The sequence below is a fragment of the Pelophylax lessonae genome (assembly GCF_965119305.1).
Source record: "Pelophylax lessonae genome assembly, chromosome: 1".
NCBI classification, from domain to species: domain Eukaryota; kingdom Metazoa; phylum Chordata; class Amphibia; order Anura; family Ranidae; genus Pelophylax; species Pelophylax lessonae.
This window is the reverse complement of record NC_138768.1, coordinates 175,924,007-175,949,765: the sequence shown is the minus strand read 5'-3', so window position 1 is coordinate 175,949,765 and position 25,759 is coordinate 175,924,007. Positions and strand designations below refer to the sequence as shown.

The 25,759-nt window shown below is 45.1% G+C and overlaps 1 protein-coding gene across 1 annotated transcript in view; it reads left to right on the top strand.

Annotated features, from left to right (window-relative positions):
• Positions 1–24,324, top strand: part of PJA2 (praja ring finger ubiquitin ligase 2) — a 94,798-nt gene extending 70,474 nt beyond the window's left edge. The window contains exons 6-9 of the mRNA XM_082243445.1: positions 8,248–8,359; positions 11,698–11,812; positions 12,193–12,314; positions 23,625–24,324. Coding sequence (XP_082099571.1) covers positions 8,248–8,359; positions 11,698–11,812; positions 12,193–12,314; positions 23,625–23,750 — 475 coding nt within the window. The 3' untranslated portion in view covers positions 23,751–24,324. The remainder of the gene's footprint in view (positions 1–8,247; positions 8,360–11,697; positions 11,813–12,192; positions 12,315–23,624) is intronic.
• Positions 24,325–25,759: the final 1,435 nt, after the last annotated feature.

The window sequence follows — 25,759 nt, the reverse complement described above, 5'->3', positions numbered from 1 at the left end:
AGGGCAGGGTCCAGGAGGCAAATATGTCTGGCACCCCCATAAAGCACTCACACTGCTACCTGCCAGTATGATAATACCGGCGGGTGAGGACATTTGGACAGACCACAGGCCGCCAACCACACATAATACAACTAGCCCGACGGCCCCCAATGCTAATAAGTGTGCCACTGCAGCCTAATGCTCCGCCTACCCTCCTCCGCCCCCAGGTATGGCAGGCATCATGTCAATAATATAATTTCATTTCTTTAAACATCCTTGTCCTTGAGCGAGCAAATTTAATTGCATCATATACAATTAGGACTTTTAATTGTATATGATGGCAATAATATTTTGGACCTGCTCACCTCATATGTGCTATCGCAATATGTCACTGGATTAGTAAGATTACTCCAATCTTATAAGATAATTGGACTTGTGTTTTCGGCCACTGATTATTTCATTTATTTGTATAATGACTATGGATGTCCTAGTCATTATACAAATAAGTGAAATATTCCTATAATTACAATCAGTGGCAGCAAGCAGGTTGCACTAATGGGCACTGATAGGCTGCACTGGTGGCCACTGATGGGGCTGTACTGATGGCCACTGATGAGGCTACACTGATATGCTGCACTGATGGGCAGTAATTAGGCGGCACTGATGAGGCTGAACTAATGGGAACTGATGAGGCTACACTGATTGGCACTGATACACTGCGGTTGTGGTCTGTGGTTTACAGATGACAGAACGGGTCAGAAACGGGAAGAGATTTGACTTTTACAGGAAGGGGTGGGTCATATTTAAATTAGGGGGTGCACAAGTTTAGTCAGGCCTAGGGCAGCACAAAACCTAAATACACCACTGCCCGGAGAACTGTAAAAGGTATTCCCCCCCCCCCCCCCCCCCAACAACAATCGACAATAAAAACTAGCAAAATGTCCCAGTATTGGCAATATTGTAATTAATAAATTTGCTAGATCAAAATGTCTGTAGCTCTTGAGCTTCTTCGTGTATAAAGTTGCATAGGATTTGTAAATACCTAGTTGCATTAATGTGTGTTTGTGTGTGTAAATTCTAAAACCTGTACTCAAAAGAATGCCCATACCATATGTATCCCTACTTCCATGTACTAGAAGTCGGCTATGCCTGTAACTGTATACTGTGCAGACCTAATTCAATACCCTTAGAGAAATGATATACATTTTAAATATTGCATCTTTGGACAGACTCTGCTTAGAATAACCAAGCTTTTTGTGTAATCAATGACGAAACATGTATCCAATCTATTCCAATTCACTTGGTAAAAATATTGCATATTCAAAAAGTATGTAACAGTGTTGATCAAATTAGTGGATGAAAAGCTGCCAGCCTATACCATATTTCTCTGTGTCAGCAGATGTGTTCAGATATGGGTTAACCACTTAAGGACCGTGCCCGTTTCTGACACTTGTTGTTTACAAGTTAAAATCAGTTGGTTTTTTTTTGCTAGAAAACTACTTAGAACCCCCAAACATTATATATTTAGCAGAGACCCTAGAGAATAAAATGGCGATCGTTGCAATATTTTTTTATCACACCGTATTTGCGCAGCGATCTGCCAAACACAATTGTTTTGGAAAAAATTCCCTTTTTCTCTTGCTTCCTCCGACAGTCGCCGCCCACTCGTACAGTCTTCACCAATGGGGTATTGACTTCCTCTCCACAGGAGTAGCTAGGCATAAGACTTGTTAAAAAACAAAGCATTTACATAGATACACCCATGGGGGTGTTCCCTGGGATGCCCGAGGAACGCGCAGCTATGGATGCCCTGATTTCTGCCATTAAAGAAACACTCCATTTAGAGGATGAGCCCAATCCTCCGGGCATTGTGTCCTCTTTTGGTACACAAAGGACCCGCAAGGCGGTGCAGGTCTTCCCCTGCCCCGCTGAGTTCCATGCTACAGTGAATGAGCACTGGCGCGGTTTAAAACGCACTTTTGTGGTGCCAAAGAGGTTTCAACTTCTTTACCCTTTCGCGTCTCCTACGGATTCGCGCTGGTGTGTGGCTCCTCAAGTGGATCACACTGTGGCCAGATTGCACAAGGCTACTCTGGTTCCCACCGAAGATCACCCGGTATTTAGGGATCCTACGGATAGGAGGATGGAATCACTTGCCCGCCATGCTTACTTGGTGGCCAGTTCCATGCTGAAACCTATCTTCGCCTCTCTCATGGCAGCTCAGGCTGTGGCGGATTGGACGAAGATGCTTGGACGCACTCTCATGGCTGATTCTGCTCCCCCTGCTACCCTGCCGATGGTGGACCAGATTCATCAGGGGGGTCATGTATTTGTGCGATGCGGCCTTGAATGAGGCCCCATTAGCTGCGCGCCTGTCTAGTATCGCGGTGCTAAACCGTCGCCTGATATGGTTGAAAAGTTGGTCGGCTGACCAGACTTCAAGGAAAACGGTGGCTGACATCCCCTATGTGGGGTCTCGCCTTTTTGGGGAATCCCTGGATGAATTGGTGAAAGGGGTCACTGGGGGCAAGAGCACTCTGTTGCCCCAGAACCCTAAGGGAAATTTTTTCCACGCTAAGCGGGGCCCTTCCTTTAAACCAAATCAGGGGTCCTTTCGTGCCTTCAAGACACAGAACAAGGGGAAACCTTTCAAGGGCCAAAGTGGCCATAGAAAGCCCTGGGCAGGCAAACCAAAATCCGGTCACGCCGGAACGGCGGCTCAGTCTGCCTTTGCCTGAAGGGGCGCCCTCGCGTTTGCGTGGTTTCCTCCAACCTTGGCTGCTCCGAATTCCGGACAGGTGGGTTCAGGAAATCATTCGATCAGGATACAAGTTCGACGAATTTCTTTCGATCGGACAGATTCTTTCCCTCATCTTCATTTGACCCCAGGGTGGTTACAGGACTTGCATCAAGCGGTGCAGGATCTTCTCGCCCAGGGGGTATTCGTTCCGGTGCCTCATCGGGACAGATTTTGGGGGTTCTACTCAAATCTGTTCACTGTGCCCAGAAAGGAGGGCAAGGTGCATCCAATTCTGGACTTAAAAGCTCTGAACGGCTTTGTGCGCGTTCGGAAGTTTCCGCATGGAATCACTCCGCTCGGTGGTGGCCTCACTGAGTCCTGGCCTCTATCGATCTAAAGGATGCGTATCTACACATCCTCATTTTCGAGGGACATCAGAGGTACCTCCGATTCGCTATCACGAAGGAACATTATTAGTTTGTGGTGTTACCTTTCGGCTCCAAGGGTCTTTACCAAAGTGTTGGTGCCTGTTGCGGGCACAGGGCAATGCGGTCTTTGGATATCTGGATGATCTCCTGGTAAGATCGAGTGCCAGTCAGAGCCTGCTGCGCGATCTGTCCACTACGATCGACGCTCCAGGAGTTCGGATGGACCATCAACGTTCAGAAGTCGACCTTGTCTCCTTCGGTTCGTCTCCCATATTTGGGAATGGTTCTGGACTCTGCTCAAGCAAAGGTGTTCTTGCCAGAGGACAAGCTCCGCACCCTGCAGTCCGAGGTCAGGTCCCTCAGGGACAACGAATCCTCGTCACTCAGGACCTGTGTGCGGTCCCTGGGGTTGATGGTGTCGGTCTTCGAGGCAATACCATTTGCACAGTTTCACACGCAATCTCTCCAAACGGAGATCCTGGCCAGGTGGGACAGACTACCTCAGTCCTTGGACCTGAGAGTGTCTCTGAGTCGCCAAACCAGAATGGATCTCTTGTGGTGGCTTCAGTCCCCAGCTTTGGTGTTGGAAGGAAAATCCTTCCGGCCGTTTACCGTACATGGAAAGCTTATTTTGCCTGGTGTGAGTCCAGGGGCTTGTCTCCTCGTTCATACTCTGTGGCGAGAGTGTTGGCTATCCTTCAGTCTGGTGTGGACCAGCGCCTTGCGTTGGCCACGATTAAGGGCCAGGTATCTGCACTGGCTGTTCTTTTTCAGCGCCCGGTGGCGTCTTAACTCTTTTTGATTCGCACCTTCATTCAAGGTGTGCGTCACTTGTCCCCTCCTAGAAGGGAGCCCTTACCTCCATGGGACTTTAACTTGGTTCTGTCCGTGTTGCAACATTCCCCGTTTGAAAACATCAGGGAAATCTCGTTGCCTCTGCTGTCGAAAAAGGTTGCCTTTCTGGTTGCGATCACTTTGTGTCGGAGTTGGTGACTTTGTCTTGCCGCTCCCCTTACCTGGTGGTTCATAGGGATAAGGTGGTCTTGCGACCTAACCCGTCCTTTCTTCCAAAGGTGGTTTCCGATTTTTTCCGATTTTCACCTTAACGAGGACATTGTCTTACCTTCGCTCTGTGCGAATCCTCAGCATCCTAAGGAGGTTGCTTTGCATTCCTTGGACGTTGTCAGGGCGATCAGGGTTTACCTGTCGACCGAATCCTTTCGGAAATCGGATTCTCTCTTTTTGTCCTTCCTGTGGGACCTCGGAAGGGTATGGCTGCATCTGCGGCAACCATTTCAAAATGGATCAGACAGACAATTGTACAGGCCTATTCGTTGAAGGAACGAGTTCCGCCCTTCCCTGTCAAGGCGCACTCTACCAGATTGGTGTGTGCGTCCTGGGCCTTCTGGCATCAGGCCTTGGTGGCCCAGGTGTGCAAGGCTGCGACTTGGTCATCAGTGCACACCTTTTCCAAATTCTACAAAATTGATGTTCTGGCATCAGCTGATGCCTCCTTTGGCCGCAAAGTTCTCTGTGCGGCAGTACCGTAGGGGACCCTGGTTTTGTTGCAGGTCCCTGGCTGTTATTGGTTATTTGCTTTCCTGGGTTGTTGCTCCTGTTGAGCTTTTTTGTTACCCAGCAGGTTGCCTTGCTGTTCATGTAAGGTTCCTTTCTCTGATGTGGGTACTGCGTTTCTGCCTTTCTGACGGTTTCGTTTCCCACCCCTCATGTCTACACTGCTTTGGGACATCCCCATTGGTGAAGACTGTATGAGTGGGCGGCGACTGTCGAAGGACGTAAGAGAAAACTGAATTTTTGTAAAATCTTACCGTAAAATTCCTTTCTCTGAGTCCTCCGACAGTCGCCGCCCCCACCCCTCTTTTGGGGTTCTTATACACTTAACTGCTTGCTACCAAACTGAATTGGGATTGCTAATTGCAGGGGGGTATTGAACCAGTGGGACAGCCCCCATGGGTGTGTCTATGTAAATGCTTTGTTTTTTAACAAGTCTTATGCCTAGCTACTCCTGTGGAGAGGAAGTCAATACCCCATTGGTGAAGACTGTATGAGTGGGCGGCGACTGTCGGACTCAGAGAAAGGGATTTTACAAAAATTAGTTTTTTTGAATTAAATACGAAAACAGTAAAGTTAGCCCAATTTTTTACTATAATGTGAAAGATAATGTTACGCCAAGTAAATAGATACCCAACATGTCATGCTTCAAAATTGCACACGCTCATGGTATGGCGACAAACATTGGTACTTAAAAATCCCCATAGGCAACATTTTAAAACATTCCACAGGTTACCACCTTAGAGTTAGAGGAGATCTAGGGCTCAAATTATTGCTCACGCTCGAACGATCGTGGCAATACCTCACGTGTGGTTTGAACACCGTTTACATATGTGGGTGGGACTTGCGTATGTGTTCGCACACGAGCTAACAGGGACAGGGCACTTTAATTTCTTTTTTTTCTTCCTATCTTATCTATTTTTATTTTTACAGTTTAAATAAATACATTTTGATCATTTTTATTCCTATTACAATGACCATATTTTTTTTTTTTTTAATGATGGAAAAAAAATTGGCTCTTTAACTGTGTTGCTAGGAGACGATGTTTGATGTCGCTCCGCTCCTCCAAGACCATATGTGACGAGTGGGGGCCATCTTGCCCTCACTCGACTTTCTGCCTGTGAGGAGCGCGGACTGGGTCGTTTTCCCCGCTGCCGGTGGGTGCGGGTGGGCATCTCTCCAGCCACACGTAAGGGTGATCCCACGGCGAATCCGCCGCTGGGACCACTCTTATGTGAAAGAGGACCGCCTGCTGTTTCAGAAAATACCAGGGTTATGGCAGTTATCTGCTGCCATAACCCCAGTATTCAACGTCCAAGTACCGACTTAAATAGACGGTGGGCGGTCCGGAAGTGGTTTAACTAAGATCCTTCTGTTATTGGTCAGTCTCCTATCTCCTAAATCTTAAATTCATCCACATGGCTATATTCTTAACCCCTTTCTGTTTTCCACAGTCATAAATCAAAGTCAAAGAGCCTCATCAATAAATGTATAGTTGCCAATGCAGTGGACTCATCCACAACAGCAGCAATGGCTCAAACTAGTAAGTAAGTGGATCAGCACTTAACCACTTTAGCGCCGGAAGATTTTTTTCCACAAACAGAGCTTTATTTTGGTGGTATTTTATCACCTCTGCGCTTTTTATTATTTGCGCTATTTATAAAAAAAAAGAGCAAAAAATTTTGCGAAAAATTGACATTTTCTACTTTGACAGTTAAAAAATATCCAATATAATCAATTTTTGTCATATATTTAGGCCAAAATGTATTTAGCTACATGTCTTTGACAAATAAATTCTCAATGAGCGTATTTTTATCCATTTTAAGACTGGAAGAATTTACCCCCTTCCTGACCAGGCCATGTTTTGCGATTCGGCACTGCGTTACTTTTAGTGGACAATTGCGCGGTCTCGCGACGCTGTACCCAAATTAAATTTGCGTCCTTCTTTCCCCCCCACAAATCGAGCTTTCTTTTGGTGGTATTTGATCACCTGTGCGATTTCTTCTTTTTTTTTTTTTCTTTAATTTTGAAAAAAAAAAAACTATTTTTCACATTCTGCTATATAACATTCCCAAAAAATTTTTAAAAATCAACCCAAAATTTTTTAACATTTTAGGCCAATTTGTTTTCTGCTACATATTTTTGGTAAAAAAAAATCGCAATAAGCGTATTTTGATTTGGTTTGCGCAAAGGTTATCGCGTTAACTAACTATGGGAAAAATTTGTCTTTTTTTTTTACTAGTAATGGCGGCGATCTGCAATTTTTTGGCTGGACTGTGACATTGCGGCGGACAGATCAGACCCCTAACTGACATTTTTGACACTTTTGGAGGGACCAGTGACATTGCTACAGTAATCTGTGCTAAAAATATGCACTGTTACTGTAATAATGACACTGGCAGGAAAGGGGTTAACACTGTTGGTGATCAAGGGGTTAAATGTATGCCTCATGCTTACTGACCTGTGTGGGGGGAGGGGGTTCTGTGACAGAGACAGAGATCGCAGGTTCAGCTATGCTGAATCCTGTGATCTCTCCCTGTCTGTCACAGAGAAGATTTTCTCACACTTTCCCAGACGACTGGGGAAGATAGACGGTGATCGCCGTCTCTCCTCCTCCGGCCCCACTCCCGCTGTGTCTAAACACAGCGGGAGCGAGCCTCCGAGACAGCTAGGAGTCCAGCGACGTAGGTCTACATCGCTGGACCCAGTGCTGCCACAGTAGCAGCACAGTGAGCGTTAAAATACCAAAATTATATTATCAATTCCACAGCCTGCTTAATATGATTCAATTCCTCGAGCTATCTTGCTAATGTCAGCTATCTAGTAACTGTAAAAACCTGCACAGCTGGCATACAGAAGGAAAATGCTGTATACTTGCTGTTTAGTAGGTCTTCTTTTCAGTCTAGGATTGTTCCTGTTTAGTATGTGTACCATATCAACAAACATGCACCATTTGAGGTACATCTAATACTGTCCTTGTCAGGGGGGAATAAAAAAAAAAGTATGCCCAGAGCCCCAGGACTTTAAAAAGTAATATATTGATATTTTCAGTCTCTCCATACATGAGCGTCTTTATAAAGCTGACCTCCAGGCAGATATAAGATAAGACACATGAATGCAGCTCTAATCATTTAAGTAGTAGTGTACACTCCCGTTAGTCCAATGAAGTGTGACCTGTATGTAATATCTGCTCCCTGCAGCACTGCAGTAAAATAACACAAAATTACAGCTTCATTCAGTCCTTCCTGCTACACCCCATGTGATGTAAATGTCATCGGGGGTGTATCCATCGTCATAAGACTGAATACTGTAGCGGCAATCGGCCACAGCTTATAGGCTTGGCAAAGTTACTCTGCATTTGCTTGCTGCAATGCTGAGACCTCAGAGTGGGGTAGGGTTATAGCTTTCTCAAAAGCTTGCCAGTGTCCAGCCGCCGTAAGGTATGAGCCTATAACCCAGGGTCTTCCTGTACTGTACTCCAAGATATGAAACTTAACCTTTTTTTTTTTTTTTTTTTTCCTTAAACAGATTGCTGGATGACTTTGGTGAAGGTATTGGTGTAGCACAAGCTATGTCCTTCATGGATCCTCACCTTCTTACATATATGGCTCTTGAAGAGCGTCTTGCACAGGCAATGGAGGTAGTTTTTTTGTTTGGTTTTTTTTTTTTTATGTAATCCAATACTTACAAATTGAATGGAAAATGCATAGATATTATGACATGGCTCTGAAAATTTGTATGAATATTTCAGTAGCTTGGACTCTAGATATTATGTAAACAAAAGGAATGTTTGAGTAAATCACAGCAGTCAGTAAAAAAAAAAAAAAAAAATATTTTTTTTTTTTTTTTAGTTTGGCTGTCTTGATCTGAAAAAAATCTGATTGCAAGATGGTTGCACGTGCATAGCCTTTTCTATTTTATGAAGTCACATAATACCCCTGTTTGCGCTAAGCATATTTAAAAAAGAATTATAGCAATTTTCTTTTTTTAAGAATCCTATTTGCCTAGGAGGGTGCAGCATTGGCCCCTGCCGGCTCTATGGCTGAGAACTGAGTGATCAAACACCGCCAATGGTTGGGTTCTCAGAGCTCCCAGTGCAGAGAACTGGTGCGCTGGGCTGTGGAGAAGGCGGCACATTAAAAGGCTGTGCTGGTCCAAGCATGTGGGCCGATCCCAAGCATATGGTTGCGATCTTTCCCGAGCCTGAACTGGCTCTGTGACGTCAGCCGACAGCGGAGCTACAGGAGAAGCCACAGCCAAACAAGCTTTGGCTGTGCTGCTCCTTTAAATGGGCATTACAGCTGACCGTGTCACCTGATGGAAGTCATAACAAACCAGGCTGCTATTTGAAATCGCAATACCTGGCCCAGGGAGTTGCATGGAATACTCTCTGAACTGACTTTCAATTTCTGCAGTGGTTAACCGATATCTCTGTGATTAGAGTGTGTGTTTGCACTGTGCCCAGCATTTCTCAGGCTGGCTTGTGTGTGTAACATTTATGAAGCTGCAGTACATTGTCAGCAGGCCAGAGAGTGTCCTGCCAAAGGGTCACTGTCTAAGATGGGGATACAATCTCATGGGGAGCTTAAAAAGTGTGGGAATCTGCGGAGGAGGTGCTGAAAGGAGCTTGTGTGTTGCAGGTAGGTGGTGCAGTGTGGAGGTCGGTGTGTGAAGGGAATCCATTGTGTATCTCTATTACCTGTGTGGTGGATGGCTGACCCTCTTTCAGCAACTGACCAGTGACAGAATTGTTAGTCTAAGTCAGAGCATAATTAGCGTATTTGCCGGCGTATAAGACAACCCCCTCATTTTTAAGTTAAAACATAGGTTGTGGGCTATCCTCACTGTATAAGACTATTCACCTTCTGAGGCAGCCCAAAAAATAATGTACTGTAGCGGAGTATAAAATGTGAGGACTACTTTATATGGCCCAAAACTAATGTCACTAATAATCTCTAAATCCGCTGGATGTGCGTTTAATAATGTATGTACCGTAGCGGAGTAAAAAATGTACGGACTACCATACTTTACATGGCCCAAAATGAACGTGTCTATTAATCTCTCAACGCACTGGATGTGCGCTAATACTGTACATACAGTAGCTTCAGCTACATACAGTATACCATGGTGAGCGATGTATTCTATTATTGAATACAAATCCTGCTCGGATTCAGATGGGCGGGCTGATGTTAATCTTTCTGACTCAGCCAATCCGAGCAGGCTTTGTATTCAATAATAGAATACATCGCTCACCGTGATTGGTTCAGCGCGGTATACTGTATGTAGCAGAAGCTATGGTACAGCTCGGATTCAGATGGGCGGGCTGATGTTAATCTTTCTGACTCAGCCAATCCGAGCAGGCTTTGTATTCAATAATAGAATACATCGCTCACCGTGATTGGCTCAGCGCGGTATACTGTATGTAGCAGAAGCTATGGTACATACAGCATTACTGCACCTTCAGCACGTTGAGAGATTAATAGGGACGTTTGTTTTGGGCAATGTAAAGTACAGTAGTCCTCACATTTTTTACCTCGCTACGGTACATGCATTATTACCGCACATCCAGCAGGTTGAGAGATTAGGGACGTTAGTTTTGGGCCATTTAAAGTAGTCTTCCCATTTTATACTCTGCGTATAAGATGACCCCCCCCCTATTTTTGGGGTATGGTTTTAAGGTTAAAAAGTAGTTTTATAAGCTGGCATATGCAGTAATTTATTCATTGTATTTATTTTTTAACTGTTGGGGTATGAAAGCCTTTTGAAAGAATTTAGCAGGCCCTTTTTCTCTGAGGTTGCGAACCAGTGATCTAGGGCTTTCTCACGAAAGACTTTGGGGTTTATTCATAGTATTTAAACATATAAATAAACTGGATATGCTAATACTCTTAATCCGGGTTTTTTTTTTCTGGTATGAGAACAATTTTTTTTTTCCCTTGTTCTTTACTGGTCTTGATTATCAATTAATATCTAATTATTTTTATATTGCTTTGCAATGAACACATTGAAGCATGCATACATACAAGTTTTTTTCTGTGTTTTTACAATATTTGAATAATGTATCTTATAGCCACACATCCCACAGATTGTCTTCTGTGGTCTTGATTTAAAAAAAAAAAAAAAAAAATGTTTTTACTTTTGCCTGTTTTACTAAGTTGGTGTGACATCACACATGGCTATTCTAAATGAACACTATTATAAAGTGACCTTAACTACACAACACCTTGATGACAGAGGGTAAAACAAATCCTAACGCCTGAAAACAATTTAGCAACTTTGACCTGTATTAGTAAAACTTTGCATATCATCTCAACTACTTAGTGTATGTAGGTGAATTTTACCTAGTTTTATTTTTAAGGACAAACTGGGCTATAATTTGGTGGTTTTAAAGATATCTCTTGATTGTGGTTTGTTTGGGGTTTTTTTTTGTTTTTGATTATTTTTTAATTTTATTTAAATTTTTGCTGTATATTATTTGCAATTACCACAAAGCACAACCTGAAATTCCCTTTCTCCTGGCAATTGCAGCAATACCATATACCTGATTAAGCCATGATCTAGATTGTTTGTTTGGTTTTTTTTTTTTTGTTTTTTTGTTTTTTTTTGCTACGCACACTTTGTTTTTACATTTTTCTCCTCTAGCAAGGAGGAAACGATTCAGTGCATCTTTCTCTCCAGTCAAGAGGGAAAAACACACACGGGCTACCAGGTGATTGGGAGCCAGACTTCGCCGAGTCCCCAAAGGTTAGATTGGGACCTGGTGCTCTTGGTGAGATCCCAGTCTTTGTGCTGGAAGCAGGCTGTGCAGCGCGCTCCCAGCACAAACGCATGTACTTAAAATCCATCATCGCAGAAGAGACTGCATATACGTGTACAGTTTGCGGCAAGGGGTTAATGAGGGAACTGGATGTAGACTGTGACACTTTATCAAGTGGTATTTGTTTTACTTAATTTGTGAATCTTTTTACTTTTAAACAGACTGCTTTGGCTCACTTGGAATCCTTGGCTGTAGATGTGGAACAGGCTCACCCTCCAGCTACCAAAGAAAGCATTGACTGTCTTCCTCAGATTATTCTTACAGATGACCACATAAGTAAGCTATTAAATTTACATGCTGCAGGTGTAAATAATGGAGATCTATTGAATGTGCCACCGCAATGTATTGTTAAAGTGTATGCTAGCCCTAACAAATGTTTATTTGCTCCCTTTTGAGCTGTTAAATATAAAATTTGTAGTGTTTTGTAATATCGGTTTGAGAAGTGCAAAAGAAAATACCTGTTGATCTTCCCAGAAATCTTCTGCCTGTGCTGCACTTTTGTCAGTTCCATTTTTCCAAATTATCTCTGTATACTACACAAACATTCCACTCTGTTTTCGAGAGGGGGAAGTGTTTGACAGTCCTGTCATGAACATGCCATTCCCTAACTTTTCTTTCTTCTTTTTTTTTTTTTTTTTCTTTTTTGTTTGCTTTAGTTGTAGGTCAAGAGCAATGCTGTGCCATATGCTGTAGTGAGTATATCAAAGATGAAATATTAACAGAACTTCCTTGTCACCACATCTTCCATAAGCCTTGTGTTACACTTTGGCTTCAAAAAGTAAGTGTCTTTTAATCGATTATAGTGTTACAACTCCTATGTCCTATCCTTAAGCATTTGATGTCCATGTATGCACCAGAGGAGTATTGCAGCTTAGTGCCCAAAACTGTTTCCATGGTTCCTGTCCTGTGCCACTTTACAGATTATAATCATTTTCTAATCAAAAGCTTCAGGGATTGTGAATTATTTTGAAGTACACAGGCTGACACAGACCCTGCCTGCAGTCTCATTCTATAGTACATGCCAGCCCCTTACTGCACTTAATAATTACTAACATAGGGGCTCTAGAATATTTAAATGCACAATACCTATATATCCTTTTATCTTAAAGCTAAACTCCAGGCAAACTGCTAAATATACAGATGAAATACATGTAAAGGAGATGTCACCTCTGCTAAAGTGTGTGTATTTCTGCCCATCATGTCCTTAAATTCACATAGCCCCCTTACAGAGCACAGCCAGGTAGATGACACCATTTAGGCTGCAATTTCTGGCATTATTAAATTACTAATTGTCTGGCAGTCTCTGGTTCTTTACACTTTTGAGTCACAGACCTGTAATTTGCATACATCACACGAGTGTCACAAAAGTGTTGGCATTCCAGATCTCTATATTTGTTCTAGGTCTGTCACTCAAATCATTGACGTCAACACATCAGCATGATAGGTAAGCAGCTAGCATTTTAAAGAGAGGCCAGAATTAGAGGCTTTTTTTTTTTTTTTTTTTTTACTTTTGACAGTTGTACTTTAACATGAGGTCAGGTCTAGGTGACTTACCCCTTCTTATGGTTTTCCTTTAGCTAGGTTGTTATAAATTTACCTTTTCTCTTTTGTTTATCAGACACAGCTCCTGATCTTCATAACCATTGGGTTATACTGCCCCTTACAGGAGTAGGACACTAGACAGAAAAAGTCTGGCTAAGCCTATGGGCAGTCCCAGGGAGTATACCTATAGCAGGGAGAGGGAGTATTCAGTTTTTTTTTCTGCCTAGTCAGGAGTAAGGACCTAATTCCTTGCTGAGATCTCGGGTCCTGGCAATTTTTTATTTTCAGATAGAAATTTTCTCCTGTTTTTTTCCTGTGAGCTCTACAATCAAGTGCTGGACTGGGCGATGGGCTGGATAATCTAGATGCATTGGTCACCCCATTCTGGCCAGCAAGCACACACAAACCTCGTCTTCACGCTAGGTCGGCCGCGACATAGCTGGACGGGGCTGGCCTGCGAGGTCGCTTACAACCGACTTTCGGCCCGAGTTGCAGCGTTCCTCCTGGCCGAAAGCTCCTCCATTTTGATGACGAATGGTTCAGTCTGGAGCGTTGCCCGTCTGGTTCCTGGTATAGTGAGTAGCTGTCTCCTTCTCGGCTCGTAAGTCTTTTTTTTCTTCCCTCAGGGTCGACTGACAAGGGCTCAAAGCCTTTCAGGGCCTCCCCTGGTGTATCCAAACGAACCTGGTCTGGCAAGCCAGAGAGTGGGCTTCTCCAGACCCGCGGACAAGGCTCCTTCACCCGTATCAGGGGTGGGGGGATGTCTTCGCTAGTACAAGACAAGTGGGTCCACTAAGACATTCAGTCCGGCTGCAAGATCGAGTTTCGCTCTTGTCCCCTGGCAAGGTTCTTTCCTTCCGAATTGCGACTGTCCCCGGACCGCTTACAGGGTCTGTTTGGGGCGGTACAAGACCTGTTTCTTCAAGGGGTGATTGTGCAGGTTCCGGCTTGGGAACGGTTTTAGGGTTTTTACTCAAACATATTTACCATTCCCAGGAAGGAAGACAAGGTCTGTCCAATCCTGGACCTCAAGGCGCTGAATTGCTTTTTTGCGAGTGCAGAAGTTCAGGATGGAGTCCATTCACATGGTGGTGGCATCCCTGCATCGGGGATTTTTCTTGCCTCAATCGACATCAAGGATGCTTACCTTCACATTACAATATGTGCTGGTCACCAGCGCTTCCTCCGCTTTGCCATGGGAGAGGAGCATTATCCGTTTGTGGCATTATCCTTTGGTCTCGCCTCTGCTGCTCGGGTCTTCACAAAAATGTTAGCCCCTGGGCTAGCATCGTTACGCCAACGGGGGATCGCGGTGCTGGGCGACTTGGGTGACTTCCTTCTGCGAGCGGAGTTTCCTATTGCTCGAAAACCTGGAAATCACCATTCGAACTCTGTGGGAGTTCGGCTGGATTCTGAATTTTTGAAGAAGTCTGCTCTGGTTCCGCCCACAAAACTGGACTGTCTGGCTCTGACTCTGGACTTGGCCTTAGGCAGAGTATTCCTTCCTCTGGACAAATTCCAAAAATTACAGGCTGCAATTTGTCTCCTGCTGTCCAGCAGATGGTCATCCCTCTGGACTTGCATGCGGGTGCTGGGCCTGATGGTATCTACCTTTTTTTGAGGTGGTTCTGTTTGCACAGTTCCATACGAGGTCCCTGATATAGTGGCTTCATTCTCTGGTGTTTCGGCTGGGCAAATCCTACCTCCCCTTTTATTGGACAGTGGTTACCACGGATTCCAGCCTGTCCAGCTGGGGAGGTGTCCTCTGCAAAAATTCTGCTCAGGGGCTCTGAACACTGGAAGAGTCCAGATTACTAATCAATGTCTTGGAACTCCGAGCAATCAGACTGTGCCTGGACCATTGGAGGGATTGTCGTGAATCTTTTTCCTCAGGTACAAAATACCTGTTAGTGATACCAAATCAGAAATATGTAATTACATATATAATGAGATCAGATAAGACTCAAGATGGTTGAATCAAAATGGCCTAATTTTTTATTCCATGTTGGAGTTTAAATATACCATATGACGTATAAAAAGTAGGTTGTATTATCTGACGTATATATTATTGTCCAATCAGGGTTAGCAATTTATTATGGTAAACATAGGGGTTAATAGTCTATATTGCGATGTCTGTCTGTGATTTTCAGCAGGGAATTTTCTGGGATCTTTTGATTCCGATATAAATTATTCTGTGGTCAAGATGTCCAGACGGAGTTCCTCTTTATGAGAGATTGGGAATTTTTCACTGTTGCAGAATATCTCCGCTTATCGGATATATTTTTAGCTTTTGAAAGCTCATGAAACATGAAAGAAATCAGAAGAGAGAGACAAAAGATTAATACTTTTTGCAGCCATCTTGTACAAGCCGCCATCTTGCCACCTCAGGATAGTCTTCAGGGATGTCAAATGCGCATTCAATCGGACGATGCCATGGCTTATGTCAATCACCAGGGGGGCACAAGAAGTGTCCTGGCGGCTCGAGGTAGCCAGCATTCTAAGGTGGGCAGAACGGTTTGTTCAGCCCTCTCCGCCATACACATTCCCAGGGTGGAAAACTGATAGGCGGATTACCTCACTCGGCAGGCGTTCGAACTAAGGAGAGTGGTCCCTTCATCCAGAGAGGTTTCATCAGTTGTGTCTCTGGTGGGGCACCTCCGAGGTGGATCTGTTGGTGTCTTGGCTCAACAGAAGGGTGCAGAGGTTTGTGGCTCAGTCACGGGTCCTCTGGCGGATGCCACGGACGTGCTGGTGGCCCCCCGGGGTCAGTATCGTCTGATTTTATGCCTTCCCTCCTCCCAAGCTTCTTCTAAGACTTCTTTGCAGGATCCAGGCAGAAGGGATTCTGGTCATTTTAGTGACTCCGAACTGGCCTCGTCGGGCTTGGTATGCCGATCTGGTGCGGCTGGTCGCCAACGTTCCTTGGAGGCTTCCTCTCGGAGGATCTGCTGTCCCCAGGACCAATCTTCCATCCTGCTTTACAGTCTCTGGCTTTAATGGCTTGGCTGTTAAACGGCAGGTGCTGATGGATAGGGGTTTATCTGAGTGTCTGATTCCAACGCTGTTAAAAGCTAGGAAATCTACCTCTAGGAAGATCTACCATCGTACGTGGAAGATGTACATGGCGTAGTATGAGTGTCTTAAGGTTCGTCCTCGCTCCTTCTCGGTGGCTCGGATCTTGACCTTCTTTCAATGGAGGGTTGAACATAAATTGGCCTCGAGTACCATCAAGGGCCAGGTGTTGGCTTTGGCGGTCCTTTTCCAATGACCCTTGGCCACACCCTCCCTGGTGCGTACCTTTCTTCAGGGTGTCCAACATTTTGGTTCCTCCAGTGCAGTCTCCATTGCTGCCTTGGGACCTCATTTTGGTGCTTTCGGTCCTCCAGAAGTCTCCCTTTGAGACTCTTTGGGAGATTCCCTTGCTTATGCTTCGGGAGATTCCCTTATGCTGTCTCAGAAAGTGTGTTTTTTGGTGGCCATCGCCTCTGCGCGCAGGTTGACAGAACTGGCGGTGTTATCCTGTCGTTCACCTCACTGGTGATTCACAGAGATAAGGTGGTTCTTTGCCCCTGTCCGTCGTTCTTCCCAAAGTTTGTCTCTGATTTTCATTTGAATGAAGATATTCTGTTTCCTTCCCTGTGTCCCAGGCAAAAACATCCAAAGGAAATTGCCTTGCATGCCTTGGATGTGGTCCGAGCAACTAGGGTGTACCTGCCAGCTACAGAGTCTTTTAGGAAGTCAGACTCACTATTTGTACTCACGGATGGGCCGGAAAGGGTTGTCTGCTTCCTCTGCGACCATTTCAAGAGGGATCAGACAGATGATTGATTATTCAGGCCTGTTCCATCAGGGGTCAGGTTCCTGCTGTCCCTGTCAAGGCTCACTCTTATCAGGCACTTGGTGCCTCCTGGGCCTTCGTCATCAGGCGGCTACCTGATCGTCGGTGCACACTTTCACAAAGTTCTATAAAGCGGATGTTTTGGCATCTGAGGATGCTTCTTTTGGCCGCAAGGTTTTGTAGGCTGCTGTTTTAGAGGACCTGATCCTCTTGAGGATGTTCTTTTTTTTTTTTCAGGTGAGCTCCAGTTGTTTTGGTTAAGCTCTTGTTGCCTGGTTGGCTACTGTTTAAGCCTTGTGAATTTTTTTGCATTTCCCACCCCTCATGTTTAACACTGCTTTGGGACGTCCCAGTGGTTATGAAGATCAGGAGCTTTGTCCGTTAATGAACAAAAGAGAAAATGGGACTTTTGACCTGTCGTAAAATCCATTTCTCTGATGTTCATTGTCTTCCAATTCCAGTTTGTAGTTTAAAAAACGTATGTGCACTTTATGCTCATTAAAGCGGAGTTCCGGCCACAAAATCGACATAATCGATTTTGGGCCATCCGCTTGCTCTTGGTCAACTGAAAAACAAATGGATAGTTTCCATTTTTTTTTTTTTTGTTTACTTACCTTGTTATTGAAGAAAAATATACTCCCCTTTCTTCCACTTCCTCCCTCTGCGGCCGAGGCCTGCGCCGTCACTTCCTCTTTGCATTGATTCCTGGGAGCTGAACGTCAGCTCCCAGGAATCAATGTGCCTGCACCGGCCCCGCTCGTCATTTCCGGTGCGGCGCCTCATTCCCTGCTAAACAGCTTCTGGGCATGCCCAGAAGCTGTGGAGGGATGACGCACCCACACCGGAAGTGACGAGCGGGGCCGGTGCAGGCGCATTCTGGGAGAAGAGGACACGAAAGAGGACGTAGAAGAGGACGCGCTGGCTTCAGCTGCCCACATCCAAGATGGCAGCGCTGGAGAAGAAATTTTCAAGGTAAGTATTTCTTCTATAAGGTAAGTGTGACCCGGGACAGTACAGAGGCTATCCATTAGGGAATGTACTAGCCCTGACTGTCCCTGGGGTATTTTTAGCTAAATTTCTCTAGCGCTCATTGACAGACGTAGTCCTCGGTGATACAGCACCTTCGGGTTATGTTGCCTCCACAGGAGCAGGACTAGACAGGAAATTAAAAAGCTCTGGCCACACCCTAGGGGCAGTCCCAGAGGGTATATCCTCTCTCTCTCTGCCTCAGCAAATCAGTTATTTTCTGTCTAGTTAGGAGTAAGGACCTAGATACCTTGCTGGGATCTTAGGTCCTAGCAAGATTTTTTTCTTAAAAGATTTTTTAGACAGCTTTTTTCTCCAGTGTTCCTGTGAGATCTTCAAGCAAGAAAGCTGAACTGGGCGACGGGCTGGATGTTGAGATCCGGTGGTCACCCCAGTTCAGCCTACGAGCGCGTGCAGGCCATAGCTCCGCGCTGGGTCGGCCGCGACAAAGTCCCATTAAAGGACTGACCCCGCGAGTTAAACGTCTCGCTGAAACGCCAAAGACCATGAGTCACGGCGTCCATATCGGTCGACAGCCCTCCCGCCCCGGTGGAGAGGGGTACTGTCAGGAGTTGGTGCCCGCCTGGTTCCGGTATGGTGAGTAGTATGTTCCCCCTTTTCCCCTGACTGGTCTTGTGGTGAACGCGGGCCCCTCTCTGTATGGTAAGATAGAGTCCCTCTCTATCCTATAAATGACACAGATCCTCCTACTTTGAGTGTGATTTTATGTGCAAAAAGCCAGGAGGCTTGGTTTGGGAGCTAACAATCTAATTGTATACATGTTAAAAAGATTGTAATCAGTGGCATTCTGGGAATCATACGGTGATAAGAATAAGCTACCTACCAGTCAGAAGCCATGGACATGTAGACTGCCTTCCTAATCAGATCTCCAGCTATTAGCAGGCCTCCCGAATGGCCATGCGGTCCGCCAGGGCCGGTACCGCCAACCACGCCAAATCCCCATGCAGAGAGAGTGTTGTGTGCCCTGCAGCACACCGCTATTCAGTACAGGCCGCCGCCATTTTTTTTGCTGGATCGCACGAGCCGCCATTTTGGCGTAGCCTCGTGTCTCCAGCATGGGGGCGGCCATGTTTGAGGTGATCCAAACACCTCGTGGAGCTAGGGGAGGCGCCGGAAGGCGTGCAGAGGGGCGGAGCCGCCTCCTTTCTTCCTGGGCAGCCAGCCAAAAGACTTCCTGTTTGTCAAGACAGCGCTGTAACCTGTTGCAGTTAGACTCTGAGCATCAAGTGGTGAGCCTGGGGGTCTATCTCTCTCTCTCTCGATCGATAGGGATCCCTAGCAGGTAACACTAAGGGGCTTTTTGTGGCACTGGGGGTCTGAAAAAAGAAAAAAAAAAAAAAAAAAAAAAGTTTATTTTTGAATTATATTATCCAGGAAGTGACTGGAATTATCATGGACCCTGCCACACATATTCCCCCACCTGTTTCCCTCGAGGGGGCCACGGGACCCGCCGGTGCACAGAGTGTAGAGTCATTTACAGCAATCTTGGAGTCTATGGTGGCTCGGTTGGAGGCGGCCTGTCAGGGACGGGGGTCAAGGAAGCGACCCCCGCCTACCCCTATACTATCTGACACCTCTGACTCAGATTCAGAGATGGTCACTGCAGTTGCAGGTTCCTCTGCAAGGGCTGTTGTCTCAGGTAAAGCCCCCTCAGACAGTGAGGAGGACTTTTCTTCTTCCGCTATAATTCAGGAAGAAGCATTGGTGGACGCACTAGTTGTGGCAGTGCAGGAAACCTTAAAACTTGAGGCTTTACCGGCAGAGGCAACTGAAACAGAGATTCCTTTTGGTACTAATAAGCCCATCAAAACGGTGAAGGTTTTTCCTGTACCCAAGTGTTTCGGTAATCAGATTAAAGGAGAATGGGAGCATTCTAAACGCACCTTTACTATTTCCAAGCGTATTGCTAGACGCTATCCGTTTGAGGAATCCATCATTAAGAAATGGACGGTACCACCAGTGGTGGATCCACCTATTTCCAGGCTGAATAAGGCCACGGTTATCCCAGTAGAGGACACTTCGTCCTTTAAGGATCCGGTGGATCGAAAGATGGAAGCAGAGTCCCGCACCATCTTCTCTCTGATAGGGTCAGCATTTAGACCAGTAATTGTTATTGGTCTAGTTTCCCAGACACTTACGGAATGGGCGAGAATGGTACGCCAAGACCTTAGGGGAAAAGATATTCCCCAGGAGACATCTGATTTGATGGAACAGATTATACAAGGGCTACAGTTTATCTGTGACGCAGCCTTGGACACTACTCCCTTATTAGGGCATGCATCTATGTCATCGGTCATCCTCAGACGTGTGCTGTGGTTAAAATGCTGGTCAGCTGACCTAGGTTCCAAAAAGACCTTGACAAATCTCCCTTTTCAGGGGAATCGTCTATTTGGGGCCAACCTAGATGAAATCATTAAGGATGCCACTGGGGGCAAGAGCACTTTTTTGCCACAGGCTGCTAAAGCTAAGGGACCTCGCAACAAGCGAGGACCTTTCTTTACCGCCCATAAAGGGCGCCCGGCTGGTACAAGCGGGAAAGGCAAGACTCCTCCAGGAGGGTTCAAGAAGGGCTGGTCGGACAAACAGAGGACCAACTCAGCCAAACCCGAAGCAAAGGAGTACACAGCCTGAAGGTGCGCCCCCACCCGGTTTCAGGGTGGGGGGACGTTTTCACCGGTATTCAGGACATTAGATCGAGCATCAACCACTACTACCGGTGCGATTCTTCCCTTCCAACATTTAAGTACTACAGGAAGCGGTAGTTACCGTTCCCTGAATAGATCTTTTTCTTTACCTTTTCCTAAGATTAGTCCCTATACCTCACAGGAATCGGATCTGGTTGACCAGATAGGCCAAGTAGCCTCTAGTCGGGTGACTTCGGTCCCTGAGGTTCAACCAGAAAAGATCACCCTTCCTGATAACAATCAGGTATCTGATAAATGTGTGGGAACAGAAAACGACCAGACTTTCTCGGATGGTCGGGGCCAGATACCTCTAGGGACGCCTGGTTCAGATTCTATCAGCGCCAGTGGTCCTAGAAATTCTAGGCTGGCCTCCTCAAGCCGGCCTGGCCGACTTGGACATGCTAGTCGCAGACGTTCCGTGGGAACTTCGTCTCAGGGAGTGTCTGTGGTCTCAAGGACCAATTTACCATCATGCTTTACAGTCGCTGGTTTTAATGGCCTGGCCATTGAGACCCAAGTACTGAAGGACAGAGGTTTGTCAGCTTCAGTCATTCCTACCCTTATTAAAGCAAGGAAAGCGACTTCCAGCAAGGTCTATTATCACACATGGAAGACTTATATTGCGTGGTGCGAATCTTTAGGATTTCCTCCACGTACCTATTCGGTGACTCGAATATTGGCTTTTTTGCAAAAAGGGGTTGAGCAGAAACTAGCCTTGAGCACCATCAAGGGTCAAGTTTCAGCATTAGCAATCTTCTTTCAGAAGCCTTTAGCTACCAAGTCCTTGGTGCGGAATTTCATCCAGGGGGTGCGGCACCTGGCTCCACCAGTCCGCGCGCCCTTACCGCCCTGGGATCTTAATTTGGTTTTGTCGGTTCTACAGAAACCTCCCTTTGAAAACATCAGGGAGATTCCCTTGCTTACTTTATCCCAGAAGGTGGCCTTCTTGGTGGCTATTACTTCTGCTCGCAGGGTGTCAGAACTGGCTGCATTATCATGCCAGTCCCCATACCTAGTGATTCATAGGGATAAGGTAGTACTTCATCCTAAGCCATCTTTTCTTCCTAAGGTGGTTTCAGATTTTCATCTGAATGAAGATATTGTACTACCTTCCTTGTGTCCTCAGCCCAAGCATCATCGGGAACATGCGTTGCATTCCTTAGATGTGGTTCGGGCAATCAGGGTATACCTGAAAGCTACGGAATCATTCCGTAAGACGGATTCACTTTTTGTGATCACGGATGGCCCCAGAAAGGGTTTGCCTGCATCTGCCGCGACCATTGCTAAATGGATTAGACAAACGGTGGTACAGGCTTATTCTATTAAGGATCAGAGTCCTCCGTTCCCTGTTAGGGCGCACTCCACTCGAGCGCTCAGTACTTCCTGGGCCTTTCGCCATCAGGCGTCAGTGGTCCAGGTATGTAAGGCGGCCACCTGGTCGTCGGTACATACCTTTACTAAGTTCTATAAAATTGATGTGACGGCATCGGCGGATGCCTCATTTGGCCGCAAGGTTTTGCAGGCCGCAATTTGAGGAGACCGGTGGTCTACCTCGAGGGTTTTTTCGGTTTGAAAAAAAAAAAAAAAATTTTTTTTTTTTTTTTTTTTTTGTTGAGTCTCATCATTAAGGATGAGCATTGTAAACTTCTAGTTGGCACCGGTTGGGCCTTCTAGATTGGGATTTGATTTTCATTTTCCCACCCCTCATTTGTGATACTGCTCTGGGACGTCCCGAAGGTGCTGTATCACCGAGGACTACGTCTGTCAATGAGCGCTAGAGAAAAATGGATTTTTGTAAAATATTACTGTAAAATCCTTTTCTCTTAGCTCATTGACAGACGTAGTCCCCGCCCCTCTGTTTTTTTGGGTTGGGTTAAAATCTCTAAAGACTGCTTTTTCACATAACTGATTTGCTGAGGCAGAGAGAGAGAGGATATACCCTCTGGGACTGCCCCTAGGGTGTGGCCAGAGCTTTTTAATTTCCTGTCTAGTCCTGCTCCTGTGGAGGCAACATAACCCGAAGGTGCTGTATCACCGAGGACTACGTCTGTCAATGAGCTAAGAGAAAAGGATTTTACGGTAAGATTTTACAAAAATCCATTTTTCACCCCCGTGGCCGGAACTTCGCTTTAATACTGTACACAAGAAAAAGCAGGGCAGACCTTCCTAAGGAGCATTGCAATTATTAAACAGCTATTTGGTTTACAGTATGTGTATATACTACTGTTTACCCACAATGTACTGTGAACCTTTTTTTAGAATAATGAAACTGTCCTGGCATGGAGCCACATCAGAATCAGGAGTCTGTATTGTGGCACTGGTGGAAAAAATGAATTCTTAAAGGATAGGTTCACCTTTTAAACCTGTTAATGTTGCATTCATATTTAGGGTGTAACGTGTTCGGTCAGACCCCAACACCTCCTTTCCTGTGCCAGCATGGCTAAGTCTCATCTGCCACCATGGCAGATAGCTTCCAGTTCCCAATGGACTGCAAGGGTACTTAAGGCCAAGAAAGCTGGAGGCAATGGGGTTGATTTACTAAATGGAAATAGACTGCAAGTGCAGTTACAAACTCCTTTTACCTAGAGCTTTGTGAATGTGGTGACATTCTGCTGATTTCCATAATTTAATCATATGCAATTTTTTATTTTTTTATTTTCCTAACATTAGATTGGTAAGCTGGTAAAATTAGTGCAGTTGCAAAGTGCACAGTCTGTTTGCCTTTAGTAAATGTCTGTAGTGTCTGCAGGAGCCTGACATTGCACACCCCTTCTTCCTTTTTTTTATTTATTTTTTCAAAGTGAACTTACCCTTTAATACAGCATGCTTGAAAAGCAAGGAAAATGTCTTCAGTCAAAGTCTATGTTGTTATACAGCAGTACATTCAAATACCAAAATGATGCATAAACAAAAAGTGTTCCTCGTCTAATATTTTATTATACTGTATTTATTTTTTTTACTTTTTTCCTCTTTCTAGTCCGGAACATGTCCTGTGTGCCGCCATGTCCTCACATCTGTGCTTCCTGAAACTGCAGCAGCCACTTCCTTCCTGTCTGACCATGACAGTCCTCCATCAATTCACAACGCAGCAGGGACTAGATAAAATTGTAATGGCGATTCCAGTTGCTTGTTTTCCCTGTAACCTATAGCTAAGAAAACAAAAGTGTAACCATACATCTGTACACAGTAACGAAAAAATCTGATCTGTATTAGTTTATAAGAGTCTAGAATATTTATAAGCCGTGTTTAGTTTTTTGCATTGGTCGAGTATTTCAAACTGATGCTTAATAGTATCTGAAAAAATTGCAGCAAAAGATATTGTCATGCAATGTGCTCTAACTTGTGTTCAGCTTGCCTTTTTGTTTGTGGCACAGCATTTTTTTTCCTTTTGTGTTTTTTGTTTTTTGTTTTTTTTTTCTTTTTTTTTTTTTTTTTTTTTTCTCCACTGCAATGCAGTTAGGAGCTTACAGAAGCTACAGAATCTTGTTTGTTTTATTTTTGAGTTGTTTACTTTCTTCACACTGGGTCAAAGACATCTTGCAGAGCAATTTGTTCTTGTGCCCTCTAATAATGAAAGGTTGCTGCTGTGCCGCTGACTTTTGTAACTGATCAACTGATCTTTCATGTTTGCATCAAATGTGAAGATGTTCTTTAAGCAAAACAATAGTTTATTCCACTAAAAATAAAGTGCATAATTGAAACATTACTAAAACAGTTTTTTCTTTTTTTTTTTTTTTTTTTGGGGGGGGGGGTTGTTGTTGGCTTTTATAACATTTGCTTCATAAGATTATTGGAGATAGAATAATTGCAGACTAGATACTATGAAGCAGTGCACGATGTCCTGATGTAATTACAAAGGCTGACGAGAGTATCAAAGACAGAGTATCAGCCTGTGTAAAACCTTCTCTTGTTCAACTTATCCCTTTTTCCCTTTTGAACAGTATTTATTTCAGGTTATTATTGCAAGGAGTATTTAAACACCATGCACTAACAAAAAATCCAAAATGGTCTTTATAAACATTCTAGTAGGAAACCATCAAACCATGGTGAATATAGTGAGGAAAAGATTGTAAAGTGCTAGAAATCGGAGTTTCTCCATGGTGTATGAAGTGTGATCTGAACTCCATCAAGATTGTATTGAGGTTTTTCCTGCTTAAGAGTACCTAAACTGTGGAGGATGTGACCAAAAATGCGTGCAAAAGGCAAGGGACTAGTCACCAGTTTTGCCTATGGTCTTTTTTCAACTGATCTTTCTCTATCGCTCATTGACAGACGTAGTCCTCGGTGATACAGCACCTTCGGTTATGTTGCCTCCACAGGAGTAGGACTAGACAGGAAATAAAAATGCTCTGGCCACACCCTAGGGGCAGTCCCTGAGGGTATATCCTCTCTCTCTCTGCCACAGCAAATCAGTTTTTTTCTGTCTAGTCAGGAGTAAGGACCTAGATACCTTGCTGGGATCTTCGGTCCTGGCAGGATTTTTTTCTTAAAGATTTTTAGACAGCTTTTTTTCTCCAGTGTTCCTGTGAGATCTTCAAGCAAGAAAGCTGAACTGGGTGACGGGCTGGATGTTGAGATCCGGTGGTCACCCCAGTTCAGCCTACGAGCGCGTGAAGGCCATAGCTCCGCGCAGGGTCGGCCGCGACATAGTCCCACTGGAGGGACTGACCCTGCGAGTTAAATGTCTCGCTGAAACGCCAAGGACCATGAGTCACGGCGTCCGTATTGGTCGACAGCCCTCCCGCCCCGGAGAGGGGTACTGTCAGGAGTTGGTGCCCGCCTGGTTCCGGTATGGTGAGTAGTATGTTCCCCCTTTTCCCCTGACGGGTCTTGTGGTGAACGCGGGCCCCTCTCTGTATGGTAAGGATGAGTTCCCCTCTATCCTATAACATGGCACAGATCCCCCTACTTTGAGTGTGATTTTTATGTGCAAAAAGCCAGGAGGCTTGGTTTGGGAGCTGACAATCTAATTGTAAATATGTTAAAAGATTGTAATCAGTGGCAGTATGGGAATCTTACTGTGATAATATAAGTATCCTACCAGTCAGAAGCCACGGACATGTAGACTGCTTTCCAAGTCAAGTCTCCAGCAATAGCAGGCCTTCCGACGGC